A 27,082-nucleotide genomic window follows, 5' to 3' on the forward strand; every position below is an offset into this window, starting at 1 on the left:
TTTATGGCATCAGCGCCAGGGCAGTTGTAAATCTGGGGCTGCTGCTGCAACTGCCTCTGGGCACTGTGCAGGCTGTAGGGGGGCTCTCACCTCTGTACCCCGCTTTGCTCCATCTCTGCCCAGCTGCCCAGGGCTCTAACTCTGCCCAGGACCCCAGAGCCCTATCATATACCCCCTCTCAAAAGGAGGAGGAGGCCTGTGAAAGGGGAGGGGTCAGTCATAAGATGACACATACTAGCTGCTCAATAAATGTTCCCTGAATAAGAGAAGGGTTAATCCTAGCAATGCTAACCACCACTAGGTCCCCAGCTCTGGTGGCCAAGGGATGACTATTCCTACTAAGATTTCTCCCAAAATATTTAACACTCACTAGAGAGTCTTCAGTGTTCTTGCCTGGAGAATCCCAGGGATGGGGAAGCTTGGTGGGCTGCCGTCAATGGGGTCGCACAGAGTCGGACACGACTGAAGCGACGCAGCAGCAGCAGCAGCAGCAGCAGCAGAGAGTCTTCCCCACCTTCTTATAAACTCAAATGAAGTTTATGGGTCATCTTGACTTCCACTTTAGAGCTCTTGAACTCCTTCTCAGGCAGTATCAGATAATGAAAACAGCCCAGTTTACTAGCTAAGTGATCTTAAATTACACACACACACTCACCTGAGCCTTGGTTTCCTCATCTGTAAAATGGCAGTTATGAACCTACCTTTCAGGTTCTTGTGAGACATCCATGAGAAAGCACTGAACCAACAGGAAAGTGGTCCACTAATTGTTATTATCACCACTGATTTCTTGTGAGCTTACACTTCCATTTTCTCACCACCCTTAAACTAGCCTTTATCCCAACCAATGCTCACACAAGTGCCACCACACAATTTGGCTCAATAGGGTATGGAGGCAAGGTTGTGTCCAACCTAGAATGAATGTTTCTTTGGGTTATGAGTCTTGTCCTGAGCCAGGGGTGAGGACAGGTGACTCCCACAATCCTTGGGTACCTGTAGACACTGTTTCACCTGTAACCAACTTTCTCCAAGCTCTTATCTTGACAATGATTATTTTGAGCTCCACTATTCTCATGGAGGTTATGAATTTGTTCCTTGGAGTACCTGTGAGTACTGCGTAGAAAGAATCAAGGACTTAAGGAATTAGGAGAGAGCAAGAGCAAGGGAATTAGGGTAGTGACAGAAGATTTTAACCCTAAAGAGGGAGTAGCAAAGACAGAAGCCAAAGATCCAGGTTTCCAATTTCCTCCCAACTCAGTCTCCAAACCTAGGGACTTGGGGTCTCCTCCTTCTGTCCTCTCCTACTCTGATGTCTCTAGCCCAGGGCACTCAGCCAGGAATTTCTGACTTTCTCTCTATATGGATAACCCTGGAAAGTTCTAAATGGTGTAGGCCAGGAAGTGAAGAGCCAGAGGAAGGAAGGGGTATTCCGCCTTTCTCAACCCAGGTCTGTGCAGATCTCCAAGCACCATTTGGACAAGACCCCCAGCTTCCATCAGTCAGGGGCAGGGAGAGCAGGCTGGAGAAAGCTGAGGCACATCATTGTCTGCGTTTGGCCTCTCACCCCATGATCTGCGTCCCAGGGAGGGTGAGGATTTGGCGTGAAGGGCAGAGTGGCGAGGGGATCTCTGGCCCCCGCCTCCCCCCACCCCCAACCCCAACTCAGGCTGCAGTCTCTCCTCGTTGTAGCAGAGCGAGAGCAAAGGGACGGGCAGTAAAGATGAGTGATGGCGCGGAGACAAGCAGAAATACACCATCATGAAAATGCTAATGACTCCTTGCTCTCTTTCTTTATGGTTGGAGTAATACAGACTTCAATCATAAAAACAATCTCCCAACATTTTAATGGGCTCCATCATGCCCGCACTTGTCGGTATATTTGAAGAATAAATCACCCTCCCCTCTCGGAATGAATTCGCTGTCAAACTCGGCTCCCTCGGAGAAAATGGATGGGGAGCGAGGATGGAGGTTTTTTTGGGGGGAGGTGGGGGAGTCCTCTCCCCCTCTAACTCCCTTCTAAACTGGGCTTTAGATCGTTGTGCGAGGCGCCTGGATCCTGAGAGGGAGGAAGGGGGCAATTGGGAATTTGGTGGAGCTGAGCCCGAAGGGAGGGTTTGAGGCAACAGGGGGCAGGGCCCGAGGGACTCCACACGGAGAGAAGCCGCTCCTTGGATGGACATGGAAGAGAGAAAGGATCAAGAACTGTCATAGCATTGGACGGAAGGGGAAAAATCTTGATACAGAACCGAGAGTAGGCAAAGAAAATGCAAAAAAGTATACAAATTCGCCTTATTTTTTGCGAATTGCTTTCCGACTGGGCCTCAGACAGAGGAGCTGAGGGAAAAGTTTGAGATATCTCTTTGGGGGAAGAACAGGGAGAGAAGGCAGAAAAAAAGCCCAGGAGTTCTGGCTCTGAGCTTGCAGGTTTCAGTGCAGTAAGCCACAGGTCCACGTAGCAGAGAAGGCGCTGAGAGTCCCCTGTCATTCTTATTTCCATACAGGTGGCCGTCAGCCAATGAAAACTTAGGATGCGCTCACCGCCAGCAGCCAATCCCAGTGAAGGATGAGCCGAACTGCCAGGCCTAATTGCATCTTGATTGGTTGTGATGTTGCTAGGCAGAAATGAGGTCCCGGAGATCGCTGCGGGCAAGACCGGAGAGACAGGTGGATATGAGAATATCTGGAAACCTAGACTCTTGGATTGTCATTTTTCTTCCTGAGCTCCTTCATTCTTAAAGGATTAATGGGGTCAGGGGAATCACTCTTCCTTTTCTCCTCCACAGTGGGACAGAGCCAAATAGTTACCGTTTCCCCAAAACGCCTTCAGAGAAATCTGGCTGCCTCGAAGGTGTTCTAATCCAAAAAAAAAAAAAAAAATCCCCCGGAGGTATTCCAGCCTCATACTCAGTCTCCCCATTTAGGAAGTCCTTTCTGAGGCCTCCCTTCAAGCCTCCTGGCTGTAGTTTATGAACCATTTTCTCTAACATACTCAGGAAACGAGAAATCTTGTCCCACGTTCTTCTTTCACATCGCAAGACTCAAAGAGCAAGAGATTTCCCTGCAGAATGGCCCCTCCACAACCACCCAAGGATGCCCTGCAGACCGCGCCAAGGTCGAGGCGGCCATATAGTGGCTATATAGTGGCATTCTCAAACCCGTGGTTTCTGCATCTTCATTTGCATCTCATTTTCATCAGTGCCGTTCTTCCGCTACCCCCAAACTCACCCGCCTCTGCCCGGTCTCGGCCCCTCCTCCCCTCCACCCTACATCTGCAGTTCCCTCTCCGTGTGCCTGACTCGCCCCCTCCTCCTCACTCTACCCCCTCTCACCAGCCCGCTCGGCCCCACTCCGGTGTACCCCCGCCTGCAGCCTCCGCTGCAGGAGACCCGGCTCCGGAGCCTCCCGCGGCTCCTGAGTCACAGCATCCCGGGAGGCAGGAGGGGGCAGTGAGGGGAGCGGCGGGGGCCGCCACCGGGAACTGAGAACCCGCTGGTCTGAACTAGACCGTCCGCGAACAATATGCCACCATTTAAATCTGAACGCGGGCCAGCCGCCGATTGTGATGTTAATTCGGGGATGATTTAGGGGGGCGGGAAGGAGTTGGGGCTGGCCGCCTCTCTGTCAAAGTGCTGTCCGGGGGCTTAATATTTGTAATTGAAGCTGATGAGGACTCTGTCTCTGTTTCCACTGATAAAAAAAAAAAAAAAAGCAGGGAGGGAAAAAGAGCAACTAAATTATGGGGCCGGGAGAAAAACATGATTAATCAAAGGTTTGAACTGTCGTCGTGTTCGAGGCCCAGTAAATCTCGCCCGGCCGGGGCCTATGGAGGCCGGAGGATAAATCTGAGCCGACCGGTGTTTGCCGCCCCTTTCTGTTTGCCTCTCGGTTAGCACGTCAATTAATTCGATAATTGGATTTGAAGAGATATCAGAAGATTATCGAGGGGGAGCTAGGAGGAGTGGATGTGGAGGAAGGGGCCCGGGGATGGCATGCAGGAGGCGAGAGAGCCGGAGAGATCGGTAATGGAGGGAGGCAGACAGCGGACCTGCCCAGAGAGCACCTCACCCAGCTCGCCACCAGGAGACCCCGGGAAAGGCAGCCCGGGTGTGCGTTCCCTCAGCCACGGTTCCCAGGCCCCCTCGCCGCGCACTGCTCCCTCCAAGAAACTTTCCTAATTTTCTCAGTACTGCCCTTGTGCCAACACTCTTTCCCAGTTCTGTCCTCCATTTGAAGCTGTGGGTGCCCTTGCGTGAACTCGTTTGTCATTGTATGTTATGCTGGTTTGTAAACAAAGTTCAAGTGTTCCCTCCTCTGGTTCATCCCATCTGACCCAGAGATCTGCCTCCCAGAAGGCAGGTACCAGGACTTCCCTTGGAATCCCTTTTAAATGATAAGACAGGATTTTAGTCCTCACCAAAATTTCTCTCCCACACTCACAGTTAGAATTATAACCTACAACCAAAGTTAACTTCTGCTTAAGGAAGACATCTTTACAAACCCATAACACACAGGAATACAGGAAAAACTGACAGAAACAGATTCTTCAGAAATTAAGCCCTTCAGTAACCTCAGGTGGATCCCCAAAAGGGGTGCATTCATCTCCTAGAAGAAAAGTGATTCTCTCTTTCTCTGTGTTGCTTTTAGGCTTGGGTTTGGGTTTTGGGAGTGATCTTGATTTGGTATTTGGGAGCATGATAAGGTCAGAAGAGAAATGAAGTCTGCCATACATTCTGTGTGTGTTTGTGTGTGTGAGAGAGAGAGAAAGGGAGAGAAGGGGTGGGGTGGCTGGGGGAGAGATTGATTTCTCTTTAGTAGATATTTGTCCCTGTTCTCTGTAGAATTGTATACAGAGATAGAGAAGGTTGGGAAAAATACAGGTGAACCATGCAAATGATTCTGGAAAACAAGAGGAAATTGGAGGCAGGAAAGGAAGTGAGGGCAGGGACATAAAAACCATCCTGCCAGGCTGCCTGGTGTTAAAGAAGCTCTAGGAAAGGACACTAGTAGGCACCCCAGCCAGAGGCTACCCTGGTGAGAACAAAACACACAGCTACTCTTGATGCACAGACAAAATAGACTAAGCAGAGAGAGCTGAGTCAAATAGCAACATGAGGGGTACAGCAAGCCATTGGTATTTAAGCATACCAATTTAAAACACTGATGCCAGCTAAACAAGCACACTTGTTCAGATAATTATTATCCTTTGTCTGCATACAAGGAAGTAAAAATTCCAGCTATGAAGGGACAAAATGGAGGATTTGAGCAGCTTCAGTTTCTATGTGGAGGCTCCTCAGAGAAATCGACCTTTCAAATCCACTCTTGCCTACTCTTTCATGTTACTTGGTCTCAATCTCTTGCCTGTGTTGATCAATCTCCACGCACAGAAATGAATCAGACCCACCACCTTCCTTTTGATTAGTGCTTGATTTTGGCTGTGTCCTCTGAATGGATTCATGATAACAAGCATCCTAATACTGGGAAATATTTTTACTTAACTAGGAGTTGAGGGATGGAGTCACAGGAAGAAATTGGGTTCAGGGGTCCTTCTGCAGCTCTATCAGCTGCAGCCATGAACCAAGACATTCAAGAAGTCATCAAGGTCTTCATATATAATGTCTCAAAAGGATGCTCCAGTTATGAATAACACAATATCATAAGCTGCATCTTACACTACAAGGAGATGAAAGATGAGATTTAGGGGATCACAACCAGATTTAGGCAATTAATATTGGTGGAGAAGCAGAGGACTTGAATTCAAAAGAGTAGGCTTTAAGATTGGTGATCAGAAGGGGCCGAAGACCAGAGAACTGAGATGATTTTTGCAGGTCACACAGCAAGCACACAGCAGGGCGGGCTGAAGAACTCAGCTCTCCACTCTCCCAATCATCGCCTGGACAGCACAGACTTCCTGGATTCAAGTTCTGTCTTTTCTTGCTTCCTACCTGTACCTGAGTTTCCTCTTCTGTAAAGTGGGATAATAATCATATTTACTTCATAGGGTTGTTGTTAGGATTTAAATAATTCATGTAAAGAAATCAGCAAAATATCTGGCACATAATCAATATTCAATAATAGCTGTTTTTTATTATGAAAAATGCACACAGTTCTCATAATTTACAACCTGAATGACCCAAATTGGCAAAAGGCATTCACCAATGCCTGTAAAATGCTTTGTGTTTTAATCACTAGGCCTTAAGGAAAGGAGTGAACACTGCCTTGAAAAGACAGTAGGCTCTCTGTTTTGATGCCTCTATAGAGCACTTCTCCCCTCAAACCAGTCTCACACCTTTAAGTCTGTGAGAACTTGTTTCATATAAGAGGGATACACCTGGAACAGCTTGCAGGGTTGCTATCCAGTAATTTCATTCATTCATTCATTCATTGAATGCCTAGTCAAAAAGCAGCATGGTTCATCAATCCATCAAACCTCTATTGAGGAACCATTATGTGTTCAACACTTTTATAGGCAGTTATTAAACCATGAGTCCATTACTAGCTTCACTAGTGAAGAGGAAATATATATATTTCATTTTTGTATCCCCAGCACCTGAACCCCAGTTTAGGCACATGGTAACTCAATAAATGTATATTAAGTGAATATATAGACACTATGGGAAATGGAAGAGAAATAGAAATATAGTTCCTTCCCTTAATAAGCTTAAACTCTTGTTGGGGAGACAAGACTTGTGCACATAAAAGGATAAGTGAACAGGACTTCCCTGGCAATCCAGTGGTTAAGGCGCGAGCTCCCACTGCAGGGGGCACAGGTTCGATCCCTGGTTGAGGAACTAAGATCCCACATGCCACTCTGTCAAATAAATAAATTTTAAAAAATTAAAATAATTTTTAAACGATAAGAGAACAAGACTGAACATATTAAGACCATGAATAAATTCCAGGTGATATAGACTAGGGGCTTTCCAGGTGGCATAGTGGTAAAGAATTCGCCTGCCAATGCAGGAGATGTAAGAGATGCTGGTTTGATCCCTGGGTCGGGAAGCTCCCCTGGAGGAGGGCATGGCAACCCACTCCAGTATTCTTGCCTGGAGAATTCCCATGGACAGAGGAGCCTGGTGGGCTATGGTCCATAGAGTCCAAAGAATCGGACACAACTGGAGCGACCTAGTACAGCACAGACAGACTAGGAAGAGCTCAGAGGAAGTGGGGAGGGTCACACTTACCGTAGAGGGAGTGAGCCTGAAATAAAGAGAGGAAGTGGGGAGGGTCACACTTACCGTGGAGGGAGTGAGCCTGAAATAAAGAGTGGAATCTGGAACAGCTGAGAAGCCGCGAAAGGGCATTCTAGCTGCAGGAGTAGAGAGAGTGACAGCACGTGGTAAGAATCTATACATGTTACACAACAACACAAGGTCAACTTAATGAGAGGACCAGGCCATGTCTGAAAGATGGAAACCATCTGTGTTTTCAACCATGTTTCTCTGACCATTTTCCTGGTCTCCAAGACATTACGTTTGGATTTTCTATTCTTTTTCTATTCACACCTTCTTCCCCTGTCTTAACATGAAAACCAAGAATTGAAACAGTAACCAGCTGCTACTGTCAGCAAAACAAACAGATTGTAAAAGCAATTACGCTATTACCATTTCTCATTCATCTACACACAAGACAACTGACTCCCCCTTTCCCACATGGCCCCAGCCTGAGCTGGGATTACTGCTGCCTGGATTGTTACTGTTTCCTTTATAAACTCCTTTTTCCTGGAACCACTCCTCCCAGAAAAAACAAAAAAAGAATTTACCTAGAACAAACTTCATATTTTCCCCAGCCTCCATGATTAGTTTGAGGGAAAGCGGTGATGAATGGGAAGAAAACAATGTAAACTGGGGAGGTGAGGAGGGGAATATTAAATACCAAGTGCTCTGCATATATTCAGTTCAGTTCAGTCGCTCAGTTGTGTCCGACTCTTTGCGACCCCATGAATTGCAGCACTCCAGGCCTCCCTGTCCATCACCAACTCCTGGAGTTCACTCAAACTCATGTCCATTGAGTCGGTGATGCCATCCAGCCATCTCATCCTCTGTTGTCCCCTTCTCCTCCTGCCCCCAATCCCTCCCAGCATCAGGGTCTTTTCCAATGAGTCAACTCTTCGCATGAGGTGGCCAAAGTATTGGAGTTTCAGCCTTGGCATTAGTCCTTCCAATGGACACCCAAGACTAATACCCTTATTTAATTCTCACAATAACCCTGTGAGGTAGATATTACTATTGCCATTTTACAAGGAAGGAAACAGGCTCAGAGAGTTTGCCCAGGTTCAAAGAAGAGTAAATAAACATGAGAATAGGGGTTTGAACCCAGTCTGTATGATTTCAGAGTCTATGCCCTTAGACCAGGCAAGAGTGACCTCTACCCTGGGTGACAGTTTTAGAGGGTCTCTTCCTCTTGCAGGGGGCGGATAACTTTAGGCCAAGGGGGTGTGCCTACCCAGAGCTCACGCCTGCCCACTCCTAGACCATGCTCCAGTGGCCAGACTATCCTGTCAATTTGCCCCAGGCTGACTTCCAGGACCTCTTCCTGGGGTTTGATTTCCTGAAAACACAGAAGGAGCTGCGGAGCTGCTGGGGAGCGCAGCACCAGCCTTGTTGGTGTGGAGTTTAGCGGTGAGGCTGACCCCAGCACGCACTTTGGTGTGAAGCCCCTCAGGTAGTGGGATGGAGTACGAAATGGAGAGAGAACCCGAGGGTCAGACTGGGGCTGGAAGAGTCCCAGGATTCTAAATATAAATCTTCCAACTGATATTGATATATTTGTCAAGATAAGAGGGTAGAACATGTTTTATTTAACAGTTTGTTAACTTTGATTTATAACTTGTACATATTTAGACATTTGGTATGTAGGCTATATTTTTTACCTTGCCCTGGGCCTCACAAGTATCAGGGGTTGGCCTGCTCATCTCATTCTAACCCTCTGACTCTTTTCCAATCAGAGAATGGCACCACTCAGTGACCCAGGCCAGAGAACTGGGCACTGTCTTCACCTCTCTCACCTCCTTCATCCCCCATAACAATCAATCACTGAGGCCCATTGGTTCTTCTTCCTAAACCTCTTGAGCTCTGCCTACTTTTCTCCATCCCAGCTATCACCTCAGAGCTCAGGCCACCACCATCTCCCACCTGGATTCTGACGACAGTCCCCTACAGCGCTCCCTGTCCCCTGTCCTGCCCCCTCTCATCCATTCTGCACACTAGACCTACAATGATTTTTCTAAAATGCAAATCTGAGCTCATTCTCTGGTTTAAATGGCTTCTGGCTGCTTTCTGGATAAAATCCAAACGGCTTGAGTTTGATGCTCAAGATCCCTTCAGGATCTAGCCACTAACAACCAGTCTCTGCACTCTGTTGCACTCACAACTATTCATTCTGACCACGCTGAATTACTTGCCTTTGTGGAAGAGACCACTTATCCCTCTCTTCAAGCTTTGTCCTTACTGCTTTTTCTCTGTGGAACATCCTTCTCTTTCCAGGTCCTTTGAGTTTCTTGTAAATGTCACCTCATCTTGGAAGCCTCCCTTGACTACTAGTTCTCAGGACCGAAATATATGTCCTCCCTATGCATTCCCACAGCATCCAGCGCTTATCCATCTTAGAACACTGTCAAATTGTGTTGAAATTATTTGCCTTTTGCTTCCCTGTATTCCCTGATAGACTAAAGCTTTTTAAGGGCAAGGACTCTATCTGATTCACCATTCAATCATTCACAAAATTTCTATTGAGAGCCTATTAAGTGCCAGGCACTTTTCTAAATGCTGAGGATACAGTGGTGACAAGGTCTCTCAACTAGTGGAGCTTATCTTCTAGTGAAGAAAAAAGCAATAAAAATAAAACTATGGTAAGTGCTAAAAAGAAAAATGAAGGAGGATAATGAGATAAAGAAGGGAAGGTAGAGGAGTTTCCTGGTGGTCCAATGGTTAAGACTCTGAGCTTTCAATGAGCGGGCAGCCGGGCCCTGGAATCTCTGGACCCCTGAACCCGTCCAGGACCCATCTCTGGTCCTGGAATTCAGATATCACAAGCAACGTGGCCAGAAAGTTAAAAGGGGCCGGGGAGTGGCAGCTATTTAGATTGGGTGGTCAGAAAAGCACTCTCTAAGGAGGTGATATTTGAAATGAGACCTAGACGAAATGAGAGTGAGCATAATCTAGGAGAACGATCCAGGCGGAGGAAACAGCAAAGGTTCCGAGCAGAAACAAGTAAGTGTGGTGTGACTGAGGGTCAATAGGAGTCTAGTGTAGCTGAACAATGAATTTTTTTTCTATGAGAACTGGAAAACCATTGGGAAGTTTTAAGTTGCATGATCTGATCTACACTTCATTAGATCACTTTAGCTGCTTATTGGGTGGAGTAGACCATGGCAAGACCAGACTGGAAAAGGCAGAACAGCTAGAAGGCCATAGTAGTGGGTCCACCAGGATATGTCACTGGCTTGAACCCAGATAGATCTTGGAAGTGGTAACTGGTGAGCAAGTGTGGAATATATTCGTATTCTCAGAGTCTAGCATGACGTCTGGCTAGACATTCAATAAATATTTGATGAATGAATTAAGAATTAATTAATCCAACTAAACGAGGACTCTGAGCTGGAACTGAAATCATCCATCCTTTAAGCCTCTATTAAAATCCCAACCCTGCTAAAAACTGGAAGGAGATAACTGATACTGACAAAGAATCAGGACTAGGCTATCTATATTTGTTAATTCCTAAAAATCCACAGGAGATGACAAATAACCCAATAGGAAATGGGCAGAAGACATACATGAATAGGCATTTCACATAAGGAGAAGCATGAGTGGCCAATAAATATATGAAAAGATGCTCAACTTCACTAATAATAAGGCAAATATAATTAAGTATAAATTCAAATCACCATTTTATATCCAACAGATTGACTAAATAACCAAAATTGGTAAGGATAGGGTAGCAATCAAAACTTTTATATACTTTAGTAGGCATAAATATTGGAAAACAATTTGACATTATCCAGAGAGGTTAAAAAATTCATATGCTTCAACCCAGCAATTCATACATATGTACCCTGAAGAAACTCTTACGCATGTATACTAGGAGAAATGTTCTGAGCAGCATTGTTTGTAGTGGCAAACAGCTGAAAACAATCCTAAATATTCTTCAACAGGGAAATTAATTGACAAATTGGTGGGCTATGATGCAGCTGCTGCTGCTGCTGCTGCTGCTGCTAAGTTGCTTCAGTCGTGTCCGACTCTGTGCAACCCCAGAGACAGCAGCCCACCAGGATCCCCATCCCTGGGATTCTCCAGGCAAGAACACTGGAGTGGGTTGCCATTTCCTTCTCCAATGCATGAAAGTGAAAAGTGAAAGTGAAGTCGCTCAGTCGTATCCGACTCTTAGCAACCCCATGGACTGCAGCCCACCATGCTCCTCCGTCCATGGGATTTTCCAGGCAAGAGTACTGGAGTGGGGTGCCATTGCCTTCTCCAATGATACATCAATGAAAGTAAATAAACTATAGCTACCTACATCAGCTTCAATGAATCTTAGAAACATAATGTTGAATGAAAAGAGCAAGTAAAGAAGGATACAAATAATATTATATCACTTTTAGAACAGTAGGGGGAAAAGACCAAAATAAGCAATACGGTAAAAATCTGAGGAAAAATCTTGAAATGATAAATATAAAATTCAAGGATTACTTTACTATAGGAGAGATGCATGGGGGAGGGGGGCTCAGTGGTATTAGTAGGGTTTTTTTTTTCTTTTCCTAAACTGGGGGTCATTTAATGGATGTCTATTTTATTATTATGCTTCATAATTTATATTAAAGTCACCTCTGAGGAGGCAAGGATTTTTGTCTTATTTTATTCACATCTGTGTTTCCAGCACCTAGAACAGCACCTGGCACATAGTAGGATCTCCAAAAATATCTGTTGCATAAATTATACTCATTAATTGCATTCCTTTATGTAATTCAAATACTTTAAATTTTTTTAAAAGAAGGAAAAAAACTACTTTTTAATCAGAGTGCCCCCTTGATCATTCTAAATGGAAATCATACTGCTTCAACTCCTATAACCCATATAAACCATTAAATTTTGCTGCAAGTTATAGTTATATATGTACATGTTTTTCCTACTGATTATAAACTTATGAAGACAAGGGACTGTGCTTTCTCCTTTTTTATTCCTAATCACAATACATGGTTCAGCACCTCACATACAGTAGATGCTCAGTTAATACTGGTCGAATACTTAAAGTCACAGGAGATGAGGGCAAAACAGGAAGAACAGATCTATGCTATTTATATTTAAAGCCAAAAAAGAATTCAATAATCAGCAAGTGTTTTCCTACAATGTGCAGTTAAGAAAACTGAAGTCCAGAGAGGTGAATTGATGTTTTTCAAAGTCACATAATTAAGAACAATCCCAAATTTAGGGCTTGCCTGGTGGCTCAGTGGTGAGGCATCCACCTGCCAATGCAGGAGACATGGGAGCAATCTCTAATCCAGGAAGATCCCACATGCCTTGGAGCAACTAAACCTGTGGGCCACAATTATTGAGCCTGTGCTCTAGATCCAGGGAACCGCAACCACTGAGCCCATGTTTACTATAGCCTGTGCTCTGCAACAAGAGAAGGCACTGCCAACTGGAGAGTAGCTCCTGCTCTCTGCAACCAGAGAAAACTGCACAGCAATGAAGGCTCAGCACAGCCAAAAATAAATCAATTAATTAAATTATTTTTTTTAAGATATTCCCACATCTACATTCAGATCTCTAACTTTCAGTCTTAAGCTCTTACAATGTATCACAATGACCTTTTTTTTTTCAATTGGAGTATAACCACTTTACAATATGTTAGTTTGTGCTGTTCAAGACAGTGAATCAGCTATATGTACATATAAACCCCCTCTCTCTTGGACCTTCCTCCCACCTTGCCCCTTTCCAGCCCTATAGGTCACCACAGAGCACTAAGCTGAGCTCCCTGCGTTATACAGCGGCCCCCACTAGCTATCTACTTTACATAGGGTGGTATATATATGTCAATTATCACAATGACTTTCATTTTGTTTTGTCTCTGTGTGTGCTTTGGCTTGGGAGACAATAAATGGCAGGGACCAAATTTGTTCACATAAATACTTAATCATTGTTTCTATATAAATATGTAGGGCATGTATAAGTTCATCTTACAAATTCAAAAGAACTTAGGTTCTTCCCAGCAAAAACTTGTCCGGCCATCTCTCACCAAGCCTTCCACGATCCCTGTCTTGGAATCCTGGATACCCATGACACTTTTTCTTCTTCCATCTACTTTTTTTTTTTCTCCAAGAGTAGGGAGGTTTACTGATGGCTTAATCCTGTTGTTCTGGGGAACTGATTTAGCAAGAGAAAATAGAAAAATCCATCAGTCAGTGCCTACCAGTCCCAAAAGCTTGAAATTAACAAACTCAAATAAATAGAGGAACATAGCAGCCAAGAATAGTCCTTATTGGCAGTGTAAAGTTACCACTTCAGCTTTAGAAAACAGACTGTCAGAAAGAGAATCAGGAGAGTTAATATTGGATGGAATCTTACTGATCACCTACTTCTCCCCCTGATTTTTCCAAACGGGGACACTGAAACTTTGAGAGATAAAGTAACTTGCATAGCTACTCAGCTAGTTAGTAGCAGGGCTGGGACCAGATTCCTAGTCTCCTGCCTCCAAGACAACTGTTCTTCCCATGCCACGTGCTGGCAACATGTGCATCTGACAAAATGCATCATAAAGTAGCCTCCTCTTAAACCACCAGAAATGAAAACCAAATTATTCAAATCCATCCTCTTTGGCTTTTTTGTTTCTTTCATTTTTCTGTGTCTTAGTCTCTCTCTTTTTACCACTCTTCTGTTTCCCTCTGTGAATCCCTCTCTCTGTTTGGGTTTCACATTGAACTGTAGCATGCCTGCATGACTCTCTTGATTTTTCTTCTCTAAGCTATTGTTTCCAGTCCAAAGGCAAATATGCATAAGCCAGTCAAGACTCTTTCTTGGTGACCTTTGTGGAAAAAGAACTCTCAGAATTTCTACATGAAAGGTGCTGGACCTCCCTCCTAGCCTCTCCAGTCAATTAAAATGAGTCTCTGGCCCCGCTGAGGGTTGTTAACCAATCCTAAGAAAGAAAAGATCAATCTCATTTCACCGTCACCACTGTGCAGTGAGGTGGCTAACCAGTCAGAATCTGCCACTAACAGTCCTTAGAAAAACTGGCCAATCAGGCCAACCTTGTTACATGGTCTGGTAGGAAAAGAAAAGGATTGATTGGAAAGGATAGTTCTGGCTCCACACCCTTTCCTTTCTGGACCCTAGTTTTCCCTCAGTGAAGTGAAGGAAGAACCCTTTCCCAAGCCCTTGGTTAAGAAAATCCCTAGACCCTTAGCTAATGTTCTCTTGGATCATATTTTGCTGTCTTCAAATTCACCCCTCTGCACATACCTCCAACCACGTTTTATAGTCTCATGCCTCCGGATTTAATGTCTGGTTGCAAACCTGGTAGCAACAGCCCTGGGAATTCTCAGCCCTCCCCACAGATCCCCACCCACTTACCTGTCAAGTAACTCCTTTGTGTGATTTATGTAGGTAAATAAGTTCAGTAAGCCATAGTTTAGTTTCTTTCAGGAGCTATCGTTGCAAGACGCTTGCAATAAAGCCTCTAGGAAGCAGAGCAGAATTGAGCTGCCATGCTCCCAACTATAACACTACTACTGCTGCTGCTGCTGCTGCTGCTAAGTCGCTTCAGTTGTGTCCGACTCTGTGCGACCCCAGAGACGGCAGCCCACCAAGCTCCCCCATCCCTGGGATTCTCCAGGCAAGAACACTGGAGTGGGTTGTCATTTCCTTCTCCAATGCATGAAAGTGAAAAGTGAAAGTGAAGTCGCTCGGTCGAGTCCGACTCTTAGCAACGCCATGGACTGCAGCCTACCAGGCTCCTCCGTCCATGGGATTTTCCAGGCAAGAGTACTGGAATGGGTTGCCATTGTCTTCTCCAGATAACACTACTACTAACACCAAAAAAAAAAAAAAAAACACCCAGTATTATTATATTACTAGAATTTATTGAACTGTTACTAAGTTCCAAGCTCCTTGCTAAAAGCTTCAGGTATCTCTGCAGTCAAGTCCAACTCTTTGCAACCCCATTGACTGTAGCCCTCCAGGTTGCTCTGTCCCTGGAATTTTCCCAGCAAGAATACTGGAGGGGGTTACCATTTCCTCCTCCAGGAGATGGTCCTGACCCAGGCATGGAAACTTCGTCTCCTGCATTGGCAGGTAGATTCTTTACCACTGCACCACCTGGGAAGCCCCAAAGCTTCATGTTTATTATCCCAATATTTGCTGCTGAGCAAGCATTATTATCAGGCTTCTCAGGTGGCTCAGTGGTAAAGACATCCACCTACCAAGCAGGAGACTTGGGTTCGATTCCTGGGTCAGGAAGATCCCCTGGAGAAGGAAATGGCAACCCACTCCAGTATTCTTGCCTGGAGATATCCCGCAGAGTAGCCTGGCCGTCTACAGTCCATGAGGTCCCAAAAGGGTCAGATGAGACTTAGTGATTAAACGACTATGAAGAATTATTATCATTCCCAAATTACATAAAAGAAGATCGATATAGAGGGGTTAAACAGCTTGCCCAAGGTCACACAGCAATTTGGGAAGCCAGGTGTATGAATCCAGAGCCTACCACTGAATGGAGGTAAGGGAGAAATAAACATATCAGACACGGGCTCCCCAATTCTCCTTTGGATTGTTAGATATCTGAGAGGGGTCTAAATTTTCGCAACAAACAGCTGTAACAACTGGCTAGTGCTGGCAGCTCCTACGAGCTGTGGAAGTTTTGCCCTGAGGATGTGCAGCCGCGGGCTAAAAGGAATTCAGTGGGCGGGCTTGGGGTGTCTGGGGACCTCAGGAGATTTTTTTTTTTTTTTTTTTGCCAACTGCTTCCAGGCATGAGATATCTTAGCTCTCAGACCAAGGATTGAACCCCCACCTCCTGCATTGGGAGCTTGGAGTCCTTACCGCTGGACCGCCAGGGAAGTCCCCCAGGAGATATTCTTGTAGCCTATTTTCCCTTTCTCCTCTGAGCATCTTACCCTGTGTCTGGCACCGCTTGGTACCTGGTAAATACCTGTTGAGTGATTCCCAAGGATACCAGTTCCATTTCTCACCTACCCACAACCTCACCCTGAGTCAACAACTGGAACTGGAGAGAGATCTGGGCATTTCAGGGGAACCAGTGAGAATCTTCATTCTCGAGCTGGAATCTTAGATTTAGGAAAGGCGGGAAGTCTCCCACTCTTCTCCTCCTCGCCCGCTTCTCCGATTTCTCCCTACTCCTTCCCCTCCCTTTCAGAAGCTCAGGGCCATAAAAATGCAGATGGAGGATCGGTGTGAAATAACGGGCCCATATAAATCCCTCTGCCGCCCGCCTGCAAGATGGATTGGCCGCATTGAAATTCCTCCGCGAGGATAATTAAACTCGGGGCCTCATCCGGGCAAAATTACATTCCTGTAATGGCGTCGCTCGGGGTCCCGGGAAATTGCTCCGTGGGCTTTCAGCGGCGGTTTTTATCGCCGGCCGGGGTGTGCCTGGCTGCGGCTCGCCTCTCCTCCGGGACCGTAAAGCTGCTGCCGTGATTTATCCTCCCCTTCTCCCAAATCCGATTAAATGGAGGAGCTCGGGGCCGGGGCGCCGCGGGGCCCGGGAGCCGGGAGGGGGCGGCGGGAAGGACGGGGCCAAGGAGGGGAGGACAAACGGCCCCTCAGAGGGTGGCGGATTTGGCTTTATTTACAGCCGCGGCCTTCTTTTTATTTTTTATGGGGGTTTGGTGAGCTTTCCCCGTGTTTCTTGTGCTGCGTTCAAGACGATGCCCCTGGACGGCCGAGGTTTGGACGTGAGGGGAAGTGGGTAGGCCTTGTGGACCTCCCTCCAGAGGAACAGGTCAGACCTACCTGGGACATAAAGCAGCCTAGAAGAAGAGGCGAGGGCCAAGAGGCCCCCTACTTTCTCCCATCGAGGAAAGGACGAGCAAGAGGTCAAGGGGAAGAAGCTGAGGGGCCTCCATAAGAGCACCTCCTAGGGGTGGGGGACTGCTTATCTCAACTCGTGTAGATGAAGCCTGAGCAGAGGCCCTGGCATGCCTGGGGTGACCTCCCAACCTCACTGCTGGTCACTGATGCCCTCTATTCCTCGACTGTCTCGGGCCTCAGGGAAGAATGCTTAGGGTCAGGGCTCTCGAGCCCTAATCATCTTTAGCCCCTATCTTCTGGTCCCTGATGCTGATTTTCTCATAGTTGATCACTGGAATAAGGAGAGGGAAATAAAGGTGAAGCCACTAGAGGCAGCCGGGGCTTTTTCCTGACTATCCGCCTATTGAATAAGTTTTGCCATCCGTAAAGCCTGGGTCGATGGCAACAGGCGTCGGGATTCCTGTGACCTCATCTTCCTCCTGCTAGATTTTGGACATTGAACCCCATCTCGATTGTAAGCCATTTAACACTGAAATTCTGGACAGTTGGGTCTTCTTCCCACCCCGCAGTGTGACCGCGCATGCTTGGAAAAGAGACACAAATCCAAGATCCCAGCCGCTGTGCAGAGCAAACCGCAGGCCACGTTACGGATCGGCTTACACTGCGGAGTGCCCTCATTTCTCAGGCTCTGCCTGCAGTTTCTCCTCTCAAACGCCAGGTGGAGTGACCGGCCGGCTACCGCCACGGAGCTGGCAGGCGGCGCTGTGGTGCCTGGGCCCACCCTCAAGTTTGCAATCTCTCTAGCCTTGGCGGAGCGACTCTTTGGTCCGGGCCGCGCCTGCGCTGAGCCTTCCTTTTCCTATTCCCGCCCCCTCCCCGCCCCTCTCTGTCTTCTCTGCACTGGGAGCAGGTAAGGCCTTGGGCCCTCGCGCCCGGGTTGCGCCGCGCACGCGCGCCGGGCGCCCACCTCGCGTGGATGGTCTGAGGCCCTTACCTCGCGTGCTCCCACCTGGGTCCTCACGTCCTCCCTTGCCCCCGTATCCCCGCGCGTTAGGGCTGCCCCTTCCGCGTGCCGGTGACCTCCAGCCGCGCGGGCCTGGCGCCATCTTTGATGTCTCGTGGGTTGGGGGAAGGCGCCTTGGAGCTGTCGAAAGTCAAATCCCAGAGTGCTCATTTTACCTGTCGCTTGCAAACGCTTTTTTCTCACCCTTTTGCCCTTTCAGAGCTGTCCCAACCCCCAGACTCTCCCCTCCTATCTCTGCTTTCTCTTCTCATCCTGACTCGTGCCTGCCTTATCCTGAAACCTCCAGACTTCTGGCCCCAGGATCTCAAGTGTCGAGCAGTGGAGTTTGGTGGGTCGTCTAAAGCCACCAGTCCCTCTAGGCAGCAGCCCTCGATTTAAAAAATAAACCATGAAAGTGGTAGAAATGAACAGCACAGCCAAAGCACCCCCTACCTTCAGGCTGTGGACTGGGAGAGAGCCATATCAGAAAAGAGGGAGGTTTCTTTGGTACCGCGGATTGTCTCCCAGTGGCGTTCTCTTCCTTCCACTGCGGTGAAGCGGGAAAAACACAAGTCGTGGCCTGTGTGAGGTTTTCTTCAGAGGCAACAGGCCTATAAAGCGGAGGGGCCAGCATGGGGTGCTACCCACCTGCCAGCTTTCCTGTCAAGGGGTTTACTGAGAGTCCCCAGACTCTGCCCTCAAGAGGAAAAGAAGGTTAAGGAAAGGGAACGATTAAGTAGCAGCCCTGTAACTCCCTGGCTGACCTCCATTGAGGAAGAAACCCATGAACCTGGGTAGTGCTGTTCCCCAAGGTGATATTGGTGAACAAGTGCAGACTTGGCCAAGTTTAGGTGGCCAGCAGAGGGATCACCGCTTCCTGCAGGCTTCCTTTAGTTCTGCATCAGGCTCTTTCCATATGTTATTTTCATTTCATTCCTCTAAGAACTATATTTTTTAAATGATGATACTGAGGTTTTGTTGCCTTGGGGGAAAAACAGTCTCTCTTTTTTTAAAGCTTAAAAGAAATTTTAGATTTTTGACCTAAGAAAACCTGAATAGCCTGGCAGCAAAATTGGGTTAGTGTTACATATGGGCAGAAACCAGAGTTCTGGAAAGGACAAGAGTTGAAGACATCCATTAATGTAAAAGTAACATTCTGGAATCGGAAGTTAATCTGGGAAAGTATTAGTCCACTTCATTCAAGGAAGTGTCGTTTAACAGGCCTAAGTAATCATTGAGTATTTCAACCGGTACCATATTAGAAAGCATTAAGAGTGCTGCTGCTGCTAAGTCGCTTCAGTCGTGTCTGACTCTGTGCGACCCCAGAGACGGCAGCCCACCAGGCTCCCCCGTCCCTGGGATTCTCCAGGCAAGAACACTGGAGTGGGTTGCCATTTCCTTCCCCAGTGCATGAAAGTGAAAAGTGAAAGTGAAGTCGCTCAATCGCTCAGTCGGGTCCAACTCTTAGCGACCCCATGGACTGCAGCCTACCAGGCTCCTCCGTCCATGGGATTTTCCAGGCAAGAGTACTGGAGTGGGGTGCCATTGCCTTCTCTGCATTAAGAGTGAGAAGAGTTCAAATTCTGATTCTACCACTGCCATAGTTTTAAAACTGTTTTTTAAGACCACGCTCTTCCATGTACCTAAGAATCATTTGGGAAGCTTCATTGAAATACAGAACGTTATTATTTAGTTGCTAAGTCGTGTCCCACTCTTTTGTGACCCTGTGGATTGTAGCCAGCCAGGCTCCTCTGTCCATGAGATTTCCCAGGCAAGAGTACTGGAGTGGGTTGCCATTTCCTTCTCTAGGAATTGAACCTTAGTGTCCTGCACTGGCAGGCGGATTCTTTATTCCTGAGCCACCAGGGAACCCCGAAATAGAGTACTTGGGCTTTATTCCCAGAGATCTTGACCCAAAAAGTCTTAAGGTGAGACCCAAGAATTTGCATTTTTTGTTTTTTCTTTTTGTTTGTTTTTTGGCCACAGCTCATGGTCAAGGGATCTTTGTTCTCTGACCAGGGATCCCTGCAGTAGAAGTGCAGATTCTTAACCACTGGACTGTGAGGGAAGTCCCACATTTTTAACACATACACAGCCCCTACCCTCCTGTAACTAGTTCAAGTGGGACACCAGCTGTACTTGGAAAGACCCTGCCTGGAGATCTTTAACTCACCCACTCTTCTCTCAGTTCTACCAACATAGGTAGCTCCAGGGTGTTAGCATTGTTTAAGCTCTTTTTTTTTTTTTTTTTAAGTCTTTATTTGTTACAACATTGCTTCTGTTTTACCTTTTGGGGTTTTTTTTGCCCTGAGCACGAGGGATCTTAGCTCCCCGACTAGGGATAGAACCCGAACCCCCTGCACGGAAGTCTTAACCCCTGTTTAAGGTCTTGAGGATACAAAATTGAATACCCCTTAAAACAGTGGTGGAAATGAATACTTTAACAGTCATTGCTAATTAGAGTAATGACAGAGTTTCTCCTTGATGTGCCTTATCTAGTTAATTAACATAGGAGATAAATATTTTGACAAATGCTTCCTCAGTCTGTCAGTTTAGTCGCTTAGTTGTGCCTCTGCATCCCCATGGATTTCAGCACACCAGGCTTCTCTGTCCATCACCAACTCCTGGAGCTTATGGAAACTCATGTTCATCGAGTCAGTGATGCCATCCAACCATCTCATCCTCTGTCGTCCCTTTCTCCTGCCTTCAGTCTTTCCCAGCGTCAGGGTCTTTTCAAATGAGTCATCTCTTTGCATCAGGTGGCCAAGGTATTGGAGTTTTAGCTTCAGCATCAGTCCCTCCAATGAATATTCAGGACTGATCTCCTTTAGGATGGATTGGTTGGATCTCCTTGCAGTCCAAGGGACTCTCAAGAGTCTTCTCCAGCACCACAGTTCAAAAGCATCAATTTTTCAGCACTCAGCTTTCTTTATATTCCAACTCTCACATCCATACATGACTACTGGAAAAACCATAGCTTTGACTAGATGGACATTTGTGGGCAAAGTAATGTCTCTGCTTTTTAATACACTGTCTAGGTTGGTCATAACTTTTCTTCCAAGGAGCAGGCATCTTTTAATTTCATGGCTGCAGTCACCATCTGCAGTGATTTTGGAGCCCAAAAATAAAGTTTGTCACTGTTTCCATTGTTTCCCCATCTATTTGCCATGAAGTGATGGGACCAGATGCCATGATCTTAGTTTTCTGAATGTTGAGTTTTAAGCCAACTTTTTCACTCTCCTCTTTCACTTTCATCAAGAGGGTCTTTAGTTCTTCGCTTTATGCCATAAGGGTGGTGTCATCTGCATATCTGAGGTTATTGATATTTCTCCCAGCAATCTTGATTCCAGCTTATGCTTCATCCAGCCCAGCATTTCTCATCATGTACTCTGCATATAAGTTAAATAAGTAGGGTGACAGTATACAGCCTTGATGAACTCCTTTCCCGATTTGGAACCAGTCTGTTGTTCCATGTCCAGTTCTAACTTGCTTCTTGACCTGCATACGGATTTCTCAGGAGGAAGGTGAGGTGGTCTGGTATTCCCATCTCTTTAAGAATTTTCCATAGTTTGTTGTGATCCACATGGTCAAAGGCTTTGGCGTAGTCAGTAAAGCAGCAGTAGATGTTTTTCTGGAACTGTCTTGCTTTTTCGATGATCCAGCAATTGATCCTCTGCCTTTTCTAAATCCAGCTTGAACATCTTTAACAAATCTTTTGACGTGTTTTGACAAATGCTTCCTGGTAATTCAATAAGAGGATTGTCAGAGACCGTTTCAGAGCCTTCACCTTCCGCACGTATCTTCCAAGAGTCTTTTTTATTTTTTTTGACTTGTGCCGTATGGCTTACGGGATCTTAGTTCCCCAGTCAGGGATGGAACCCATTCCCCCTACAGTTGAAGCTCAAAGTCCTAACTACTGGACTGCCAGGGAATTACCCTGAGGGTCTTAAAGGGCAACATTTTGAGATCCAGGAAATGAAGGCTTGAGAAGAGTTCCTTTTCAGTAAGAGACTGGGGGGGGAAACTTGGGCAAAAGATGCTGGGAAAATTCATCTATAACCCCACCTCATGAGCCTATGGAAAGAGATAACATGTCTTAAAGCTGGGACCAAGTGGCTTCTTGTTCAAACCAAGAGAAGTCACTTGATTATAAGGAAAGCTTAAAAGCTGTGTGGAGGAAATCCTGACTTCAGGGTTCTCATTCCATCTCTAAGACTTGAGGTCAGTCACTGCTTTCTGGGCCATTTAAGTTTTCCAGAGCACTTGCTAATACAGCGGTCTTTTGATGAGCAAGAAAAAACATTTACACTGCTGCTTCTGTAATTGCAGCTTTCCTGCCGTAGCCCTTCATCCCCTGAAAATGTACACTTGCGCCAAGTTCGTCTCCACCCCCTCCTTGGTGAGTACCCACCTTTCCCAAGAAAGTTTTTAAGGAGAGGTGTTTTGTCTTTTCCTTCTCAGACCTTATGCGTCACAGTTGGGCCCTTTGCTTTGCTAGCCTGACAAGAGAGTGAATACTTCCTAGGCGTTACTTGCCTTGTGTCCCATGAAGGCCAGTTGATTTTTCTCATGCAGTCATAATAGAAGAGCATAAATGAGCATCTAGGCTAAGACAAGTTATTCGTATCCAGAAACACTGTGTCCTTGTAAACTGGAGCCCCACTAGAAATGGTAAACATGAAATAAATAGCCTAAGTCAGACTGAGTATGCACTGTGTACAGGATCTTGTCCTGAGTGTCAGAGAGCTGTAGCTAGGAGTTCCTCTGGAAGCTTAAATTTGGGTGGGAAGCTAAAATACACATAGGAAAAATATTTGATTCAAAAGCAACAAGATGGAAGAAATGGAAGAGTATTAGATAGTGGAGGCAATCGGTTCATTCACTCGTAAGTGAAAAGGAGTGATGCTGTTAGTTGGTATTATTTATTGAGCACTTGCTATACCTGGCATTAAGTCTACCAGTTGATGTACATAATCTTATTTACTCCTCCAGTCAACCCTGAGATATGTTATTCCCATTTGATAGATAAGAAAGCAGGCTTAAAAAGATTTACATGACTTGTCCTAAGATCACACAACTCAGATAGAGCTAGGATTTGAATCTAGTTATATATGATTAAAGCCCTGGCTGTTAACCACCATGTTGTCTATTTTGGAGACGCTGGCTTGGAGTTAGAAAAGGGCTTCCAGGAGGGGGTACATTTTCAGCATAGGTCTTCATGTCTGTTTTCCAGAACAGTGTGTTCAGGGAAAGATGTTCCAGTCATTCACTTCCTTCTAATGAGCTGGCCATTACCAGTATATGTGTAGATTTCTTATTGAGTGAAGTAAATACTTTAAATGAATGATTCCAGATTCTTTTTTGAGGTTCCAATTTAAGTTCTAGTGAATAAATGGGGTATCTCAGTAATAATTTGCAGTAGTTCTAAAACTCTCCACAGCGTTTCTTGACCTTGTATTTTTCCGGCTAGATCAGGAGAACCTCTACAGTATTGAGCCGATCACTGTCTGCAGTGGTGGTAAGACGACCGGAAACACTGACGGATGAGGTACCTTATGAGTAGAACTGGACCTGTGGGGAGAGGTGAGGGTGGGATGGGGTGGGGAGGGGAGGGTTACTGACAGAACCAGTAGGAGGAGTGCTGAGGACTCATGATACCATATACCATGTGATATATTCCCTGATGTTCCAACTTGTGCCACTGGCAGCACATGCCCCTGTGTGCTGCTTATAACTCCCATTTTACTTGATCTAGTGCGCTGACTTGAGTTGGGAGCATGTAGCCCAGGAAGATGGTCTCCTCAAGGCATCAGGAACAGGCTAGGGCTGTAGTCTTCCATTTCTAGACTGTACCTGAGTCATGAAGATATTTGACATCCACCTCTTGCATTTAAGCGTTCTGCTTGGCAGTAGAGTTTTCTGGGGAGTTAAAAGATTTTTTGTGTGGAGGAGAAACGATGGGATTTGATAGCATAAAGGGATTAAGTGGTACAGAAGTTTTCCAAAGCAAAAAAAGCGTTTCCTAAAAACTTGCTATCTGCTGCTTCTTCACAGAGCCACAGCAGCTTGGCAGTAGTTCCCCGTCCCCTGACCACCTCACTTACTCCTAGCCGCAGCTTCCAAACCAGTGCCATTTCAAGGGACATTGACACAGCAGCCAAGTTCATTGGAGCTGGGGCTGCCACAGTAGGGGTGGCTGGCTCTGGAGCTGGAATTGGGACCGTGTTTGGGAGTCTCATCATTGGTTATGCCAGGTAAGATGGGCCCTCCATTGGCTCTCTAATGTGCTTCCACCGGTCTGGGCAGAAATATTTGGGGTTCTGGAGCTGCAGTATCCTATACAGTAGCCACTAACCACGTAGTGCTATTCAAATGTGAGTTTTAACTAAAAGTACACTGACTTAAGTATACTTTGTATACTTTCAGTGTAGCTCAGTAGCCACATGTGACTCGTGGCTACCATTTTGGAAAGTTCTATTGGACAGCTTTGGTTTAGAGTAGGAGTTAGCAAACTAAGGCAGGAGGTCTGTATTGGGCCAGCCTGGTTTTGTATAGCTGAACTAAGAAGGGTTTTATATTTTTAAAGGGTCATGAAAATAAAAAAGGTAACAGGTTGTATGTGACCCACAGAGACTAAAATATTTGCTGTCTAGCCCTTTACAGAAAGTTTGCCATGTCCACCCCCCAGTCTAAAGCCTCAGTCAGCATAGTAGCTTCGCTGCTGTTTTTCCCCATCCCCGGGAATTCCCTCATCACTCCTGGGAAAACTGCTTCTGCATCCAGCCCCAGTGCTCCCTGACACTTGAGACTCTTTGGTCCCCAACAACTCTGGGCAACTCAGTGTTAGAGCTAAATTAATCCTTTAGAGACCTGCAAGTTCTCTCAGTGCCTTTGGGGAAATAAGTTTATTTCTTAGGATTTGTATGAAATAAGAAACTTCTATGTCCACGATTCTATTAAAAGCTAGTGTTGCTTTACCTTATCCATCAAGTCTTCCGGAGGCGACAGTAAGGGAAATAGAAATTATATATTGATTTTCAGAATTAGGGAGGGATTGGGGGCAGGAGGAGAAGGGGACAACAGAGGATGAGATGGCTGGATGGCATCACTGACTCGATGGACGTGAGTCTGAGTGAACTCCGGGAGTTGGTGATGGACAGGGAGGCCTGGCGTGCTGCGATTCATGGGGTCGCAAAGAGTCGGACACGACTGAGCGACTGATCTGATCTGATCTATCCCATTTTGACTCATATTGTCTAAATGTGTGCCCCCACTCCCCAAGGCAGTTTGTAGCCCAAAATCTTTTGACTATTTTGAAATAAGGGAAGTTATTTGTCCCTCTGATGTCCTTGTCCACTAGAATAGTGTTTCTCTAATTGTGTTACACAAGCCCTAGGGTTCTGAGGGTACACCCCAGAGACTTCTAGAGAATGAAGGGGAGACCAAACAAGACTTCCAACTCCGCCACTCCATTACACTTTAGCAGTTACAAGTTTTGTATTATGGGGTTCTACTGCTTAAAGTTTGGAAACGCTGCTCTGATAGACCCTGCCACCCAGAGACGTCTTCCATCTTGGTTGAGCCCTGGATAGTTAAGTGTCCAGACCCAGGGAAGATGTGGTGATACAGTAGAGGAGGTAATGTTTGTACCTGGGCTGTGTTGGAGAATTTTGGATTGTCCCCTCCCCCCTTCATCTCTGTAGAGACCTTAATGTGTCGGAGCAAGAAATGGGGCATAATGGTATCACCCTGAGAGACTCGTTACTGAAATGTCAGCCTGAGATGGATTCTCCCTGAGCCCTCCTTTAATGTTTGTCTTTTTCTTTATATGGACTAGAAATTCAGTCTTTTCTCTTCCCCTCCCAGGAACCCTTCTCTGAAGCAGCAGCTCTTCTCCTACGCCATTCTGGGCTTTGCCCTCTCGGAGGCCATGGGGCTCTTTTGCCTGATGGTGGCCTTTCTCATCCTCTTCGCCATGTGAAGGAGCCGTTTCCACCTCCCATAGTTCTTTTCCCGTGTCTCATCTGCCCTGTATGTTTCTTTTCCTGTACCTCCCCAGGCAACCTGGGGAAAGTGGTTGGCTCAGGGCTTGACAGAAGGAAGACAAATAAATACTGTATTAATAAGATGTTTCTTGAGTCTCCTGTGTATATTTCTTTTCCACAATTGGCTGAATGCCTTGGTGAAAGTATAAGGCCAGAGGTTAGTGATGGTTTTAAACTCAATGTGGATCTGGGCTCACTTATTTTTCATTCTCTATGTTGGGAAAGCTTTATTCAAATCAGTGCTCTTTTTTAATAATTTTCACTTGGGATGGCCTATTACCATGGAGAATTGGGACAGAAGCAACATACAGAGCTGGTGTAAAATTTTGACTAAAGTGGCTGTCTGTTGCCACTGCCACTGCCCTGGCTGATGCCCTTATTGCCACCCACTGGTCTATTGCAATAACCGGTTAATTGGCCTTCTGCCTGCCGTCTCTACCCTCTGGCATTTACTTCTGCCCACCACTGCCAGGTTAATCTGTAAATGCAGGACTGGTTCTGCCATTGACCAATTCAAAAATAGTCTGATTCAACTTTTCTCAGCTTTATGTCTTGTTCCCATTACACTCTACCCAAAGTGGACTGTTAAGTCATTTTTCACTTTCCTGCTTTCCTGTCCTTACATATCTGCAGGCCTTGCACTTTGTCCATCTCTTGTTTTCTTTGCCTGAATCTTTAGTCACTTTCCTCTTTTTTTCAAACTCTCCCTGTTATTCTGAAAGACTTACTTTAAATGCTACCTCTTATTCCATGAAGCTTTCGTCTGGTTTCCCTCTACTTTCAGTCAAACGAGCATTAGTCCATATAAAGGACTATAAAGCATGCTGCGTCCTTTGTAATGCTTAACTGTGTATGACAAATGTGGGCTTATGTGCCTGTATGCACAAATGTGTCCCTTATCTTCTAAGTTAGATTGTTAGTTTCTTGAGGCAGGGGCTCTGTCATACTCATATCCTTAGAAGTATCTTAGCATGACACATCTCAGCAATATCTTAGTCAAATTTTCAATTTAATTGTCTAAACCAGCCACCTCACTTCACAAGTGAGGGAACAGA

At 46.0% G+C, this 27,082-nt stretch overlaps 2 protein-coding genes across 4 annotated transcripts; one reads left to right on the plus strand and one right to left on the minus strand.

Annotated features, from left to right (window-relative positions):
- Window positions 1–1,758: 1,758 nt before the first annotated feature.
- LOC133247289 (uncharacterized) lies at window positions 1,759–19,090 on the minus strand. Of its 3 annotated transcripts, none has more exons than XR_009736359.1 (2): window positions 3,327–7,201; window positions 1,759–2,637 (listed from the first exon to the last, which is right to left on the minus strand). XR_009736359.1 is itself a non-coding variant. In XM_061415863.1 (2 exons), the coding sequence occupies exons 1-2, from the start codon at window positions 18,614–18,616 to the stop codon at window positions 2,003–2,005; spliced, it is 816 nt and encodes a 271-aa protein (XP_061271847.1). In that variant the 5' UTR covers window positions 18,617–19,090; the 3' UTR covers window positions 1,759–2,002. The 3 variants fall into 3 exon arrangements, 2 of the variants coding, with proteins under 2 accessions (XP_061271847.1, XP_061271848.1); XM_061415863.1 differs by lacking the exon at window positions 3,327–7,201 and adding an exon at window positions 18,436–19,090; XM_061415864.1 differs by lacking the exon at window positions 3,327–7,201 and adding an exon at window positions 17,974–19,090.
- On the plus strand, window positions 17,811–26,115 carry ATP5MC2 (ATP synthase membrane subunit c locus 2). The gene is made up of 5 exons (XM_061415865.1): window positions 17,811–17,889; window positions 22,312–22,381; window positions 23,453–23,530; window positions 24,037–24,236; window positions 25,849–26,115. The coding sequence occupies exons 2-5, from the start codon at window positions 22,343–22,345 to the stop codon at window positions 25,961–25,963; spliced, it is 432 nt and encodes a 143-aa protein (XP_061271849.1). The 5' UTR covers window positions 17,811–17,889; window positions 22,312–22,342; the 3' UTR covers window positions 25,964–26,115.
- The last annotated feature ends 967 nt before the right edge of the window (window positions 26,116–27,082 follow it).

Source organism: Bos javanicus, chromosome 5, assembly GCF_032452875.1.
Source record: "Bos javanicus breed banteng chromosome 5, ARS-OSU_banteng_1.0, whole genome shotgun sequence".
Taxonomy (NCBI): Eukaryota; Metazoa; Chordata; class Mammalia; order Artiodactyla; family Bovidae; genus Bos; species Bos javanicus.